Source organism: Vulpes vulpes, chromosome 12 (genome assembly GCF_048418805.1).
Source record: "Vulpes vulpes isolate BD-2025 chromosome 12, VulVul3, whole genome shotgun sequence".
Classification (NCBI taxonomy): Eukaryota; Metazoa; Chordata; class Mammalia; order Carnivora; family Canidae; genus Vulpes; species Vulpes vulpes.
The window spans coordinates 39,757,991-39,773,169 of NC_132791.1; the positions used below are offsets into that span (position 1 = coordinate 39,757,991).

General features: G+C 44.1%; 1 protein-coding gene across 10 annotated transcripts in view; it reads left to right on the forward strand.

Annotated features, from left to right (window-relative positions):
- The window catches only part of NFIB (nuclear factor I B), a 438,092-nt gene that overhangs the window by 187,224 nt on the left and 235,689 nt on the right, over positions 1-15,179 (forward strand). Inside the window, exon 1 of one of the 10 annotated variants that reach the window (XM_026001411.2) lies at positions 7,699-8,183. The exons of 8 other annotated variants lie outside the window; for them this stretch is intronic. In XM_026001411.2, the coding sequence (XP_025857196.1) occupies positions 8,166-8,183 (18 nt within the window). In that variant the 5' untranslated portion in view covers positions 7,699-8,165. Of the gene's footprint in view, positions 1-7,698; positions 8,184-15,179 lie in introns of those variants that run through there. One more of the 10 variants, XM_072728268.1, reaches the window with a different exon arrangement.

Here is a 15,179-nt window from a genome sequence, read left to right on the forward strand (position 1 = left end):
TTTGCTGCATTGTACCTCTCAGCTTTGGCCATAGGCTTTGGAATTAGAAGGACTTGGTTTTGGAGCCCCATAACCTCTCACAGTTACTCAACGTCTCTGAGCCTCAGGCTCCTCATCTTTAAAAGAGCAGAGATAATAAATGTGACATACCGAGCAAAGAGCAGAGCCGTGGTTAGATCTGAGTACCTGGTAATTATTATCACTTGTTATGACACTCATTTTAACTTAAGGTTGGGGAAAACCATTGCCCTAGGGGAGACCTTGCTTAATAAAGGTGCTGCCCTGGGTCACAGCAAAGAAGAAGATCCAGCCTGTAGGTAGTCATTTAACATGCTCTGGAAGAAACCTGCATATGTGGACCGCAGGGAAACCTGGCACATAGGGTGTGGCCTCCTGAATGCACAGTGGTGTGCCCACATGGCTCCCCTCAGATGGTGCTTTGGCCAGAGTAAGGGCCATTAAGATCATTTCTCCGGATGAGCCTAGAGTCTGGGTGAATATGGACCGCTTCTGTGCCTGCCAAGAGAGTAACTATAGACCTCACCATGTACATAATGCATGAACTTCTCAATTATTTACCGTTTTGACTCTGTGATGTTGTATGTGGGAGCCCCACATTGACGTTCGTTTGGGAGAAGAACCTAGAGAGCGGGTGTCCTGTGGGAAGAATGAAGCGCTACAAGCAAATGTGAACTGCACAGGACACAAACAGCAATGACAGCATGGCAGTCACTGTAATTAAATCTTGCTTTCTGGGCAAATTTCGAAGAATCGCCCACAGAGACATAGAGATCAGGCCTACTTAGATTGTATACATTTTTATTATTTTTCATAAAGCCCATTTATTAAATCATAGCTAGCAAGGATTCACTTTTATTAACTTTTGTAAAACTTTCCAAAATCTTAAATTCATTTCCAGAAAGTCCTTAGTTGGTACCCTGTGTCCTATTTCAACATTCAGAAAATACTGTATCTACATGGATACAGGAGCTTTAGATTTTCCGGGATAGTGGTTGTCTACTTGGGTATTAGCAGAACATCACATCTTTGTGAGATATGTCTGATAGGAATATTCAAAGTATTTTACTTTATCAACGAGAGCACATTTGACATTATCTCCATAAAGTGATCAGCTTCCTTCACTTCTCATTCTGATATTTTCTTTTTAAAGAGAGAAAGAATACTGTGCGTATGGTCAGGATTTATGTGGGTTCATGTGTCTGGCTTATGGACATCAAATGTTAATTATGACCTGCAGCATAAAAGGTGGTGAGTGGTTAACCTGGGACATTTCCATCTATAAAGGAGCTTGCGGTCACAGTATTTCTGGTGAGGCTGTCATGCTGATGCACAGAAGCCCGCTTCTCCACATGCTCTGAAATAAATGGCAATAAAAAGAACACTTGTTTAGAGTCAGGGACCTCTTCTATAATGCCAGCATGGTGGCTAAATAGCTTCGTAGCCTTGATCAAGTCACTTTATCTCTCTGAACCATGTTTTGATTTCTCAGCTATAAGAAGAGCAGTTGGTTTAGATCAAGGCTTGCAAACTCAGGTGGGAGAGGTAAGCAGGTAAACCCACATGAGGAAAGTGGGCCAGTGGAATGCAATGGGGCACTCAGGACATTGAGCCCCAGGGAAAGGGGGTGGGGATTCTGCTCCAACCTTTTAAATGAATTCCAACATTCAAAAGATGACAGGGCAAAGCACAGGATACTGCCAGTTTTGTTTCTTTGTTTCTTGTCTGGAAGTCCCCAAAGTCTCTTCTGGTTTTAGCATCTTAGAGTGTTGCACCCTTTCACTAATCTCAATGATAGGAATAGAAGGTTAAGTGGAAAAGTCACAGAACAAAATTCTGTTGACTTTAAAATCTTATAACTATGCCAAATAATATGTAAGCACAGAAGCAAATCCTGGATTGGAATATGTGCACATGAAACAGGGTTTTTAGGTAACGGGACTGTGGGTGGGTGTCATTTATATTTTGGTAATTGTTCACTTAAAGGGTTTCAACTCTTAAAAAAATAAAAAATAAAGGGTCTCTACTCTTGTTTGTAGAACAACAAAAAAAATTTAAGAATAATAGTAAAAGAAATATTGAGGGCAGCTCAGAATGGTGCCAGACATGAAGAGAAAAAGGGAGAGGTAGTGATATTAGGTATGTTCTTGAAACTTGTGTTTCTACCCTGCTCTGTGTATTTGCTTGTCAATCATCCTTAAACAGTAAGCTGTTAAGACAGTGTTAATTGCACATAGGTAAAGCCTGTGTACCTGAATTTTCCCATTTAACATTGCTCCTCCTTTCCCCCACTCTGTTGTTTATAAAAATACTTTGCACATCATGAAGAACGTTGGTATCAAAAGTTTCGTGACTTTGTTAGTTTGGCTTCTGAATGTATTATTCAAGAGTTTTGTTTTGTTTGTTTTCAGTGGGTGGGTGGGGTGGGAAGGGCACCTGACTTATCGTCCCTAATTACTTTTTCTTTGGTTTCTAACAACACTGTTTTCATTCTACAAACCCACATCATTGACCTGTAAAGTGAGCAAAAAACCAAAGGTCGTTATTTGGTGTGTTTATTTGAAGGCTTTTAAGATATCCCACGGGGAGCTTACTCTTTTCTCAATAAACTTAGAAGAGAATATTAGCACAAAGCAATAGAAATATGCCTCTCTATCGTAACTGCAGAAATTCTCAAAAATGTATTCATCCTTGTACGGTAGCACCCAGCCCCAGGTCAAGACCCATATTAAGCATGTGATACAAGTTTGTAGAAGAATTGCATTCCTCTTATACTCCCTAGGCGCATCGAAGCTTTCTTAGTTATTGAATAAAAACACAAAATATGGTTATTGATCTTCTTTCGTAGTGGGCAATTTGAAATGACACCGCTATGTTCTAGATATGCCAAGAAGAATCTTTGACCCCAGGATGTGGATGCAGGGGGCTTGACATTCATTTTCTTGTTGAAAATGGCCCACTGAGCAAAAGGCAACATGGTCCTTTGCCAGAACTATATTGAAGGATCAGTAGACTGTCTAGCGCTTTCTTGCATCCTGTTGCCTCACTGATTTCTGGATTGCCAGATGCTTCTGTTTTTTGAAAATGGTTAAAAAAATACCTTAGTGATTCTGTTGTTTCAGAAACCTTACATATGGCACAAAATATCCTGAACATTTTTGAGAAAACACTTGTGTTTCCTTTGCTCAATTTAATCATCATTACAGCCTAAATTCATTCAAGTTTATTGTTTTCTTTTTATGGGCATTTTGATGGTTGAAACTAAAGTTATATAAAAGTGTGAGTAAGCAAGATATGAAGATTTAATGGTTCATAGCTTTTCTTTTGTAAAGTAAGTCTTCAAAACATAAGTAGGCTAGGGAAGGTGGATACTTTGAGTTGAGAATTCATAACAATTGACAGAAAAATGTTTTTTTCAAAGCTGTGAGACATCCTTGATTTATCATCATTGAATCAGAGAGCAAATTTTTCACACACTGAGTCATAACTAGAGATTTTTTCTTTCTTTTGGTAAACCACCTCAACCTGCTCTTGAAAACCCCTGGTTCGGGTACGAAATGAGACTAAGTCTGTCGCTGTTTTGCTTGTGAAATTTAACAAGACCATAGCCTGGGGTTGGGGAGGCTGTGAGCCACACCACCATCTCAGGTTTTTGATGACACCACAAACCACTTGAGATTTATTATGTTAGCAGATGTCATCAGATATATGTGTGCACAGGTGCAGCATGCATTTAGTGAAAGAAGGAACACTGCGTGTGTGTATTTATTTTTGTACCCATACTCTCAATGGTTAGAAAAGAACCTGGTGTGCCTGTCTTGGGTGGTGTGGAGTTTCGACTCCATTGCAAGGGCTTATCTGGTAATCTCTTGAAGTCTCTTCCCCAGATATACTTCTGTGTGGTGAGCAACTATGTTTTGTGGGAAAGATGCTGTGTTTATTTTTCACAATCAGTGTCTAAAGAAGAGGCACAATGGATTATAGTAAAGATTGCTAGAACCAATGGAAAATAAAAATAATTACCGGAAGTTGTTGTTTACACTTGGGTATTCCTCCTACACAACAGTATACTAGATATGCATTCTTTTTTCCTCGGTAAAAGTTGTACGAAGATAGCTCTCATCTGTAGAACTAAAACAAAGTGCCAAAACTTGGCACTTTATTCACGTCCTACTTTAAGACTCTCTAAATATTTTTAAATAATTAAGAAGTATTTGAAACTATTTCCCTATTTTCTGGAGGCAATATGCAATATGAATGTTTAAGAAAGCTTTATACGTTATGCATTTTTTAAATTCTAAAAAATATTATCCAATTGTTTTAAAAGACGGTGTGTTTATTTAGTGTCATGTCTTAAGTATTCCACTATCTTTATTATATCAATTAAATTTGCACACATGCTAGCATAATAATGGACTAGATATAATAATCTAATAAATTAGTGTGTGCCTTTTAGTAGTAAAAAATAATAGAAATAAAAACACACTTCCTATATTTTTGAGAAATAGCGAAGTAAGAAAAAATAAACACCTTTGGGGTAATGACTGAAAATTACTGGTTTAGATAGGGTAGAAGAATTACTTCAATTATGACATAAAGCATTGTAATAATGCATGCTTTTAGAAATAATTATATAGTGATTATTCTCAAAGATAAACACGTGCAGATGTTGCAGTACATTAAAAAAATTCTTAATTTGAAGAAAACATACAGAAACTGCATTACCAGTTAATTGGCTTTAAGAAGAACCAGAAAATCTAAAGTGTTAGTGTATTCGTGAATCTTCTAGTTAGTTCTAAGGAATAATTGTGCCTCCAACTGAAGGCATAAAGAAATTAGCTTTCTACTGGGATCACTTCAGTTAGAGGTGTCAGAGGGCCATAATTCCTAAGTAATGTTGGGCAGTCCTTATTTTTAAAAAATGGTTGTAATTTCTAGAAAGATGAATATATGAAGACATTAGATCTTAATTATATTCTAGGAAAGGTTTTTAACCAAGATAATTTTATTTTAAAAAAGCACTCCCTAATTTCTGTATATTGATTTACAATGCAAAATATGAAAACTGGACAATCAACCAACAGCGTAGATTAGAAAACTATTACCATTAGCCAAACAAGAGACTTAGGAGCAACAACCCATTGAGATGACTACAAATTAGTGAGTCCGATTTTTCTAAGACAAGATTGGAAGTCAATTTCCTTATTTTGTGAGCATTGCATATCATTTAATTATGATATGTGCATATACTTGACAGAAGAGTAATTGGTAGAGGAGTAAGTATTGTAAGCATCACATGTCAAAAGAAATGAATTACATGCAAATAAAAACAGATAATCTATGAAAGACTGGACATGACATACAATGGTACATTCTATTACTAAATAATATGCTTAGGCAGAAATCCTCTGACAGGTGACACTAACTCCAGATTCATTCAAGTTATCATTGGAAAAACACAGGAAAATCCTTCTTTTTTGCCCTTTCCTACTCCTTTCTCCATTTCATGTCTTTGGATATTTCTTAAACAAAACTGGATTCTTCCTGTTAATGTAATTCTTTTTGCATGAAATAGATGTTGGGAAGGATTGGTAACTCCACTATGGGCTTCAAATAATTGCAAGAGAAAAAGACTTTCTGAGGCACACTTAGAAAAGTTTTTGAATTTGGTAACACTGCCCATTTAAACACTCCTTCGCATCCTCAACAATTCTTTAAAGTTTAGCTGCTTCGAATTTTCATATTTTATATTTGGTTCCTTAGTGCTAAATGTGATTTACTTCACCATGAAACTACTATTAGGAAATGCTAGAATGGAAACAGATCTGTTTGTTACCCACTTGAATTGACTGCCTGAGTAGACTGAATTTTAGCTACACTAGCTGAGTGGTTAAAATTACCTAACTTGGATTGTGTTAGATGTTAAAAATTAATTTTCCTTGGGAAGTTATAGCTAAGTGTGGAGATACATACATACTTATATATGTGTACATGTGTGCAAGCCCATCCTCACCTCCCTTCCCGAAGCCATATAGATACATACTGTGCTAGTTTTTCTTAGGGGGGAAATCGGGAACTGTTAAACCTTCTGTTTAATAACCCATTTTTAAATTTGGCATTTTCTAAAGTCCAATTGGGTCAATACAATTTCTGCTTTTCCACTTATCATTGAAATGGGCTATTTGTATTACTCACATACAGCCAACCATATAGTGTGTGTGTGTGTATTAGAAAAAAGACCTTTTTCTTTCTTTCTTTCTTTCTTCTTTCTTTTTCTTTCTTTCTTTCTTCTCTATTTCTTTCTTTTTCTTTCTTTCTTCTCTATTTCTTTCTTTCTTTCTTTCTTTCTTTCTTTCTTTCTTTCTTTCTTTCTGTGATGAAGCCAAAGTATCTTCCTTTTTAAATAATGTGTATTGTAGAAACCAAGAACATGAACAAGGTTGTTTAAGTTCTCTTGGACCTTCAGGGTAAACATAACAGACTAAAATCCTGCCATGCTCACATTTAGTGGAGAGATAAGAACAATTCATCGGGAGCTATTCCGGTCCCACTGGTAATCACATAATTGAACAGGGATTTTAGAGGATATTTGAAGCCATTGTCTGTTGTGCAATTACATAATTAGTCAAAATCTCTGTAATAAAATCTTTTCTAAACACACGTGGGATAGTACCATGTAAATTTAGGGCTAATGTTATATTTTTACTTCTAAAACTTCGATTTTAAATCAGAATTATGTAACAACTGAATTGAGCCGTTAAGCATTTTACCACACCATACAATGCTTAAAATGAAAATAACTGGATCAACTTAAAAACTAAGAAAAGCACTACTTTCATTTAACTTAAAAGAAAAAACAAACAATGAAATCCACTTTGTTTATGAACATGAGCGGTCTACCAACCCTCACCTAGAGTGTTTACTTCTGGGGGCCCAGAGGTCGTATCTATTTTTGGTGCTGACTATTTCTTGCACCGACCCCTGGATTATTGACATTCTCACGGAGGCACAGAAACACAGGTCAAAAGTGCTCTCCGGGTGGTTTTGCGGTGCTGGTAACGCTCGGCCGGGAGCACCACTCGGAAGCCCCCTCACACGAAAGCAGACGCGGCCTTGCGAAGTGGCCCGCGCGACGTGGCGGGCAGCAGGGCGGGCCCCGCGGCCGCGGGCATCGCCAGCACCGGCGAAGGGCCTCGCGCCGCGGCTCGGCCCGCGCTGCCCCGCACGCCGGCGGGGAGGCCCGTGACCCGGGGCGCACAAAGGCGCGCGGAGCCGGGCGGCGCCGCCCTCGCCTCGCTCCGGCCCGGCCCGGGCTGCACAAAGAGCAGAGCCGCCACTCGCGAGGGGCGCCCGCGCCGCGCAGGCCGCCACACCCACTCGGGGCCGCTCCCGCCTCCGCCGCCGCCGCCGCCGCCGCCGCCGCGGGCGCCCTGATGAATATGCATCGCCGCGCGCCCGCCCCCGGCTCCTCCTTTCGCCTTCCTTCCCGCCGCCAGGCGGAAGCGAAGAGCCGCGCTTCCCGCGCGCCGGGGCGGCCGGGGCGGGGCGGGGCAGGGCGGCCGGCGAGCCGGAGAAAGAGAAAGGCCGGCGGGCGGCGGCGGGACGAGCGCGGCCGGGCGCGGAAAGGGTGCGCGGGCGGGTGGCGGTTCCGGGGCAGCCCCGCCGCCGGCCAGGCCAATCCGAGGGCGGGGAAGGGGCGAGCGCGCGACCCCGCGGCGGCGCCCGGAGCCCGGGACGGGAGGCGGCCCCGGCCCGAGCAGCCCTGCTAAAACAACAATAAAACCCACCGAACACGCGCACACGCACACACACACGCACACACACACCCCGCTCTGGACGGCGTTCAAGTCAACCACGGGAGACAGTCTTCTGCAAGTGAGAGGAAGGAAAACTGCATATCCAGACTGAGGGGGCTGCCTGCTTTTAGACTTTTTCTTCTCGGGCCAAGAACTGGGGCATTGCAGAATAATACTTTAAAAAATAAAAGACTACTCCCGGATTGCCTTTTTTTTTTTTTTTTTTTTTTTTAAGCTAAGCACAAAAAGCGACACCCAAACAGCCCTTGAGAAAATCCACAAATCTGTACCTGAGACACGTGAAGTCAGCGGCCCAGGGTTCTGTTGCAGACTCAAGATCTCTTTTATTTAATGCAATACAGTGCAATGGTATGTGGCTTTGAAATGATGGGTTTTATTTGCTCGTCTTGTTTGTCCCTTGCACCCCCTTCACCCCAGACACAATTTTTTTTTTCCTGTTTGTGCATTGTGAAGTGACTGTTTTACCTAAATAAATGTCATTTCTGCTTTACAGGTTGACCTATAGTGCTGGATTTCCAGGCCGATGCAAACATGTACTTTTTTTTTTTTTTTTCTAGTTTAGCAACTTTACTTTTATGGCGGGAATCAGTTGGTAACATTGTGAGCCCAAACTGTTAAATGTAGTATTTTCCCTGCTTAATTCCCTATTTTCTCCTCCTCCTCCCAATGTTGGAAAAATTATTGTACAAATGATGTTTTAGTTGTACCCTGTAGTCCATTCTCTTTTCTTACAGCAATTTTTTTTTTCGTTCACTTTATGGTGAATATGCACAGCTTTGTTATATATTCTCATTAAAAGTGCATTTTTTTTTATACCATTAAATGTGAGGGTAGTACTATTTATTTAGTTCTGGGTAGTATGTTAGCAGTTTTTAAGATCAATATTTGTTCCCAATTTAGTATCCCCCCCCCCCCTCCCGAAGTTGCAGGATCAAACTGTTAGTCCTCCCACACCTCTCTCCCCGTTTTAAAAAAGATTATGATGGATTTCTTCCCGCTCCTAATACTTTTAGTCCTGCTGGTTTTGCTCTAGGATTTTTACCCCTGTAAGTATGTGTGTGTGTTTGTGTGTGCGCGCGGGCGCCTCCCTTTTCCCTTGTGCTCTCTTCGCCAGTACGTCTGGGACACATTTTAATGCACAATATCCCATCCATTAAGTTGTGGTTGAATGCGGAGTGTGTGAGGACTTGGCAGCTTTCAGGTTGAAGGGGGCGGGGAAGCCAGTTTCGACTTTGACACAAGATGCCGAAGTGGCGTGATTGGAATTATTATTAGGGCTGTGAACATGGCCATCTTCTCCTCCGGTTAGAAGAACTGCCATTGAACTTGAGACGGGACATAACAAGATCTCCAAGTCCCGCCCCCTCCCCCCCCCCCCCGCCCCCCAGTACAGTAGCTGGCAGGGAAAAGGCGCCAAAATACACAAGATTAACTCTAACGTTCTTTGAATGAATCTTATAGCACCATCTTTTGTAATTTTAATTTTCCAACAGGCGGGAAAAAGTTAACTTTTGAACCCATCCTTGAACAGACATTTAAATCAGCTCTAAAATGGAATAAATCCAGAAAGCCATACACGCATGCTTATGTGGTTAGAAAAAGAATGCACGTGTAAATAAGCAGGGTGCATGTGTGTATCTGACTGGGGAGTTCAAGATTTAATCAAAATCAGAATTGGTGTGACTTTTGAGCACCTTTACTGTAGGGGGGGAGGGGGGGAGAGAATTGTGAGGCTAAGAAGCTGACCTTTAAGCAGCCTAAGTAAAAACTGCAAAGAGTTGTGAAACACAAAACGTTGTGGTTTCCAGTTTTACATTTGAGGTTTGATGTTTTCATTTAATGGTATGAGAGATGGAGAAAGCTCCAGCGCTGAAAAGTCCCTATTAAATCATATGTGGGCAAAGGTCAAGCACTCCAACTCACTGATACAATATACTGCAGATTCTTGCCTAACTGATGGGAAGCACAGGAAAAAGTGCTTGGGCAATAAAAGTATTAGAAGGGTAATTATCGTCGTGGTTGGGACTGCATTCTTGTGCACTGGGAAAAGGTTTTTACTGGCCCAGATGAATTTTAAAGCTGAGTATTGTTGAAAGCTGTTTTAATAGGAAATTGATTAGCTGAGTGTTTCAGACAATAAATGGTGACAGTTTCATTGTTTGATGTCCAAAATAAATTCTTTTTATTCTTTAGCAGACATAGACATCTATTTAATTTTAATACGAGCAGACCGAGCAGCAGTAGCATAATTATGAGTGAATATGATGTCACGAACATCTGTAACTTTGCTTTTAGAGTTTGTGACATCACACGATTTGACAATCTTATTGCTTTGAAATTTAACTTACTGTATTGTTAAAACATTTCAGAGATAAAGTTTACTGAACATATATTCTGTGTAGGCCCAATTGTCTTTTCTATTTGTAATTTTGCAATTGCTTGTTAAATTTTAATTTGGAAGTTAAAATGCACAATTCTGTTGTTATGTGTTATTTTGACTCTGAGACAGAATGGCAGTTTTCAAAGGAAGAATTCGAGAAAAGGGTGCAGAAAGTTTGAGTTTCTTTGCAGTACCCCTTCTACAATTTTTAGTACAGAATGTAAAGGCTACTTGGCTATTTTGGATAAAGCTTTTGAAACATTTCCTTAAAACAGATCTGTTTTCATGTCACAAAGGCATATGTAGATGGACAACCAAAAAAACGACTTATATGTAGAAATAGAATGACAGTATAGTTTTACTTTAGGGGTCAGCTCTTTTGAAAAAGGACGAAATAGCTGTAGTTGAAATAACTACAACCTTCTCAGTATTAGCAGCGAAGAGACTGTGTATTGAGACTGTGTGTAACTTTTGAAGTATTGTGAGTGAAGCAAGGCAATTATTACCATGATTTTCAAGGTTTAAAATAAATCATGCAAAAGTTACAGGCAACTGCTGACTTTGTAATCCGGGAGCAAATGTCTTCAGAAGTTGGGAATCTCCGTTGATGAACTGGCTTCATCTCTGTAGAGAAGTGAAAACCAGCTAACCTTAATAGAGGGATCTGGCCCAGTCACTGTTCAGATTTAGTCGTAGCTTGTAAATGTGCCCGAAATGTAAGCACACTTAGTGGGATAGTATTTTTTTTTTTTTAACAGTCGAGTACAGGCATTTCAGCAGCGACATTATTAACAGCGTCATTTTTCTCATTTAGTTTTGTCCTCAGGGGACACCAAACAGCTCCCAGAGGAGGGAAGAAAAGTCCACGGTTATTTATTCATTTCAGTGAAAGGCAAAGCACTGGCAATGGGGGGTGGGGAAGCTTAACCAGTTGTGAATTTTCTAGGAGGGAAAAATTGCTACCCTAATTTGACAGTAGTAGTTTAAGGGCTGAGAGAGCTGGGCATGATTTTGCAATTCCCATCAAGTGCAGGCAATTTCAGTACTTGTTGGTTGTTTATGTCTGTGCTTCTGAGTGGATTTTTGGTGTTCCTGCTTGTGGATATAAAACTGTGTTTTCTGGGCTACACATGTATGATTTTTGTGGTTCATTTGGAAGAAGGAAGGGTCCCTGGGCATGGTGTGGTGGATACTTGCAGTTTTGCAGGCCTGTTTCCTGGGGTCAGGAGGTCATCTGTCTCTTTTGTATTTAGTTTTAAAATATTGATATTGGCGATGCAGCCAGGGTGTGTGGTTGTTGAGCCTTCCCTCAAATCACATTCAAGAGCTAAAAAAAAAAAAAAAGTCATCGGGTGTATTGAAAATGACAGCTTTGTTAAGCTCCAAGAAACCTTTCCCTAAACTGCTCAGGATTTGCAACCTGTCACTGAGTTTTCTTAGAAGGGAGAAGGTTAAAAGAAAATCAATATTGATAAGTACTTGAGATGTCAAGTCCTCTCTGGAGGTCAGTGAAAGGCTCCAAATGGGTAACTTGCTTAATTTTTCAAGTATACGACTGAGTTTTGAAAAATCCAGTCTCCTGAAGCACTGGCATTCTTTTTGAAATCAACAAACTATCTGTGAGAAAAGAAACTTTTTCCCCCCCTATACAGTGGCAGGGAATAAGTGATATAGGGAGGAGATCTTTAGTAATTCTGAAATATCAAATATTTCTGCTGCTGCAGGAGGCTTTCAGTTCTTTCTCGGTCCTCAAACCAGATTTTGGGGTGAATGCAATTGGCCTGTCATTACCTTTCAGTGTGGGAGAGAGAGAAGAAAGAGTTTAGGGAGAGTCTAAGTATCCAAGTCTAAGAAGTGTTTGGCCCATTTTGATAGTAGCAGAAACTTCTCAGAGATACTTTAAAACCACTCTTAATATCTTGGCACAGACATGCTGGGAAAAAGGGAAAGTGAATAAAATGCATGCACTTTCTCACTTCCTCTCTCTACTCTTCTACCTGGGATTTAAGAGATTGGTACCTCTCAAATCAAAGATAGTGGATGAGCATGCTGAGAGAAGCCAGATGTCCCATACACCCAAATCTACCAGACAGACTCTTTTTTACAAAAGGCTCCTTTAAAGTTCATCCTGAGAAGGCCTGTAGTGACCTTGACATTGGCTGGAGAAGAAGCAGTGTTTGGGGGGTGGGGTGGGGGTGGGGGAATGTCAGCTATCCTGCCCATGGCTGGGAGGCCTGAGAGGACAGTCAAAGCCATATAAACTGAGCACCCAGTAAGCCCTTCCAGGATATCTCTGTTGCTCATTTTTTCTTCCCTTTTGATTTATCCCATCTCACCATTACTCCTTTCTCAATTTCCCTTTTCTTGGAAACAAATCAAAACTCAAAACTACCAAGCATCCTTCATGCTCGTCAGACTGTACCCAACCACAAGCGCTCTACAAACATGGAGCACCTGAAAGAGATCTGAACCCCTAAGTGATAGGCCTGGGAGGCCCCAGACATCTTCACTTCTCTGGGGTCTTACCTGGGTCTGTCGCTGCTTCTTCACCCCTGGTGCTGCTGCGGATTTGTGGGCTCTTCTGTGTAACAGTTGTCAATTTTTCGCCTTTCTTTTTTAAGCTTGTGAGAAACTTTTGGATGCAACCTACTTTTGGTGGCAGAGGGAAATGGTTTCTGTTGGTAAGGAAAACTAATAGGGGAGGAGGGGTACGATGTCTGCAGACACTTGCCCAGGGCTCAGCCATGGGCCTCTTTTGCCAGGGGACAGCGGCTGGTTCTGGGATCTCTGGCTGAAAGGAGCCGCTCTCTGGGTGCCAGGATTTCACTGGGGGTGGTGTGGTGTGGAGGGAGGGAAGAAGGGAGGGAGGGAGAGAAAGAGAGAGATGGGCTCTGGATTTTTAAAGAGACCCCGAAATAATGGCTTCTCTAAGAGTCCAGGCATTCAAAGAGGTGTGTTCAAGGACATGAGTGCATTCGTGCCAAGGGGAATGTCTTTTATGGTAAATTAACTCCAGTTAAATTGAATATTTGTTCAAAGGGAAACTCCAGTAGTTAAAGCTGGTATTATCAGTAGCGCTTCCCCGCCCCCTCCCCTCAGACTTCGCTACGAGGGTGAGAAAAGGGAGGCAGCATAATGTGCAATACAAAGTGATGCTTTGGGGGTTTTATTTTTAATCTAAGATGAGATTGCCTAAAAATTTCTGGGAGAGAAATGAGTATTTGTTTGGATTAATCCCGACTGTCACCTCATTCCTTTCATCTATAAAGACTGTCAACTTTATCCTGGCTTTTCAAAAAAAGAAGAAATGACCCACACAAAGGATATTAGCGTTGTCAGAACGCGGACTAGAGGTTTTGCCTCCGGGGTAGCAGGGAGGCTGCTCCCCGTGGTGTGCGCCCTGAAGGGTTAACTCGAGGGAGTTCTCGAAATTTCCCCGACTTTACCTGTCTTCCCAGATCCATCGCTCCCCCCCCCCGCCGCCCCCCAGCGCCTTTCTTCTTTGGGCTCTGGGTTTACGGGGGCTGCAGCTGGTAGACTTGGCAAGCTCGCCTCATTAAGGGCGCTCTTTGAAAACGGACTGTGTTTGAGCATTTCCCTAATGAGGACAGGACGGGGTTAAAAAGTGACCATTTCATGGTTGACTTGAACCTGCCTACTTTTCTTGATGTGTCGTCGTGAAATGCTTGATGTGGATAACTCCCACTTGGGGAAGGAAAAAGTCACTGGTTCCTTCAGGTCCGCTGGGGGGACGGGAGGGCGGGGGGACGGTGGGCAGAAGCGGGAGAGAGAGAGGGAAGGAAAAGGAGAAAAGTTGAGGAAGAAAAGCGAGAGGGAGGAAGAGGGGAAGAGGGGAGGAGAAGCGGAGCGCCCCTCAGGACCCCAACCGCACAGCTGGGGGCAGAGGCGGCCCCGCCCTGGGGCTGGGAACGTCGAGGCCCGGCCGTGGCCCCAGCCGCCCCCGGCAGCCCCCAGCTAGGTAGACGCGGAGCCCCTGGCACTCACTTTTCCTCCCTCCATTGTCTGGACAGCCTTTGCTTCCACCTCTTCCCCACCCACCCCTTGCCGAAAACCGGAATTTGGGGGGCGGGGAGTGAGTGAGTGAGTGTGTGTGTGTGTGTGTGTGTGTGTGTGTGTGTGCGTGTGCGTGTCCGCGCGCGCGCCTGCAGCAGGGTGCAAGGCGAACCGCCTCCCTCCCAGCACCCGAAATCAAGTTCATTCACTCGGGACCCCGCGGCCCGCGGCCGGGGTGGGGGCGGGGGCGGGGGCGGGGGCGGGGCCCGGCGCGCGGGAGCGAGGCCGGCGCGGCAGCCCCTGCAGGGCTGTAGCCGCACACGCACCCCGCTCGCGCGCGCCCGCCCGCCCCGCAGCTCCGGGCGCGCCGCCGCCCCGCCCTGCCTGCACCCCGGCGGGGAGGGAGCCGCTTTCCGCCGGCGCCCCGGGCCCCGGGGGGTGGGGATTGGGAGCGAGCCAGCGGGGCTGCAGGAGGAGGAAAACGGAGCTGGCCGCGGGAGGAGGAGAAGGAGGAGGGAGCAGGGGGCGGCGGCGGCGGCGGCGGCGGCGGCGGCTCGGCCCGATCCTCCCGCTCCGAGCGAGGCCACGTGCACGGGGCACCCCCGGGAGGGCGGCAAACCGCGGCGAGGCGCGGCGCGCCGCTTCTGCCGAGCTGCCCCGGGGCGCGGACCCGCGCCGGGGAGACCCCGGAGGCCCCCGCCCCGCCCCCCGTCCGCGCCCGCGCTCCTCCACTACTTGCGCCGAAGTTCGCTCGGGCCCCCGCCTCCGCGGCCCGCCCCTCCTCCCTCCGGCCGGCGGGCTCGGGAGCCGCGCCCGCCCCGGGTGCGAGAGTCGGCGCCCCGACCTGGGCCCCGGGGCGGCCTGGGTGTGAGGGAATTTTCCATTCGTTCCTTTCTCGGGCCCAGGCCGGCTCAGTGCTTCTCCCACTCGGATGTTCCCGCGGCTTAAAG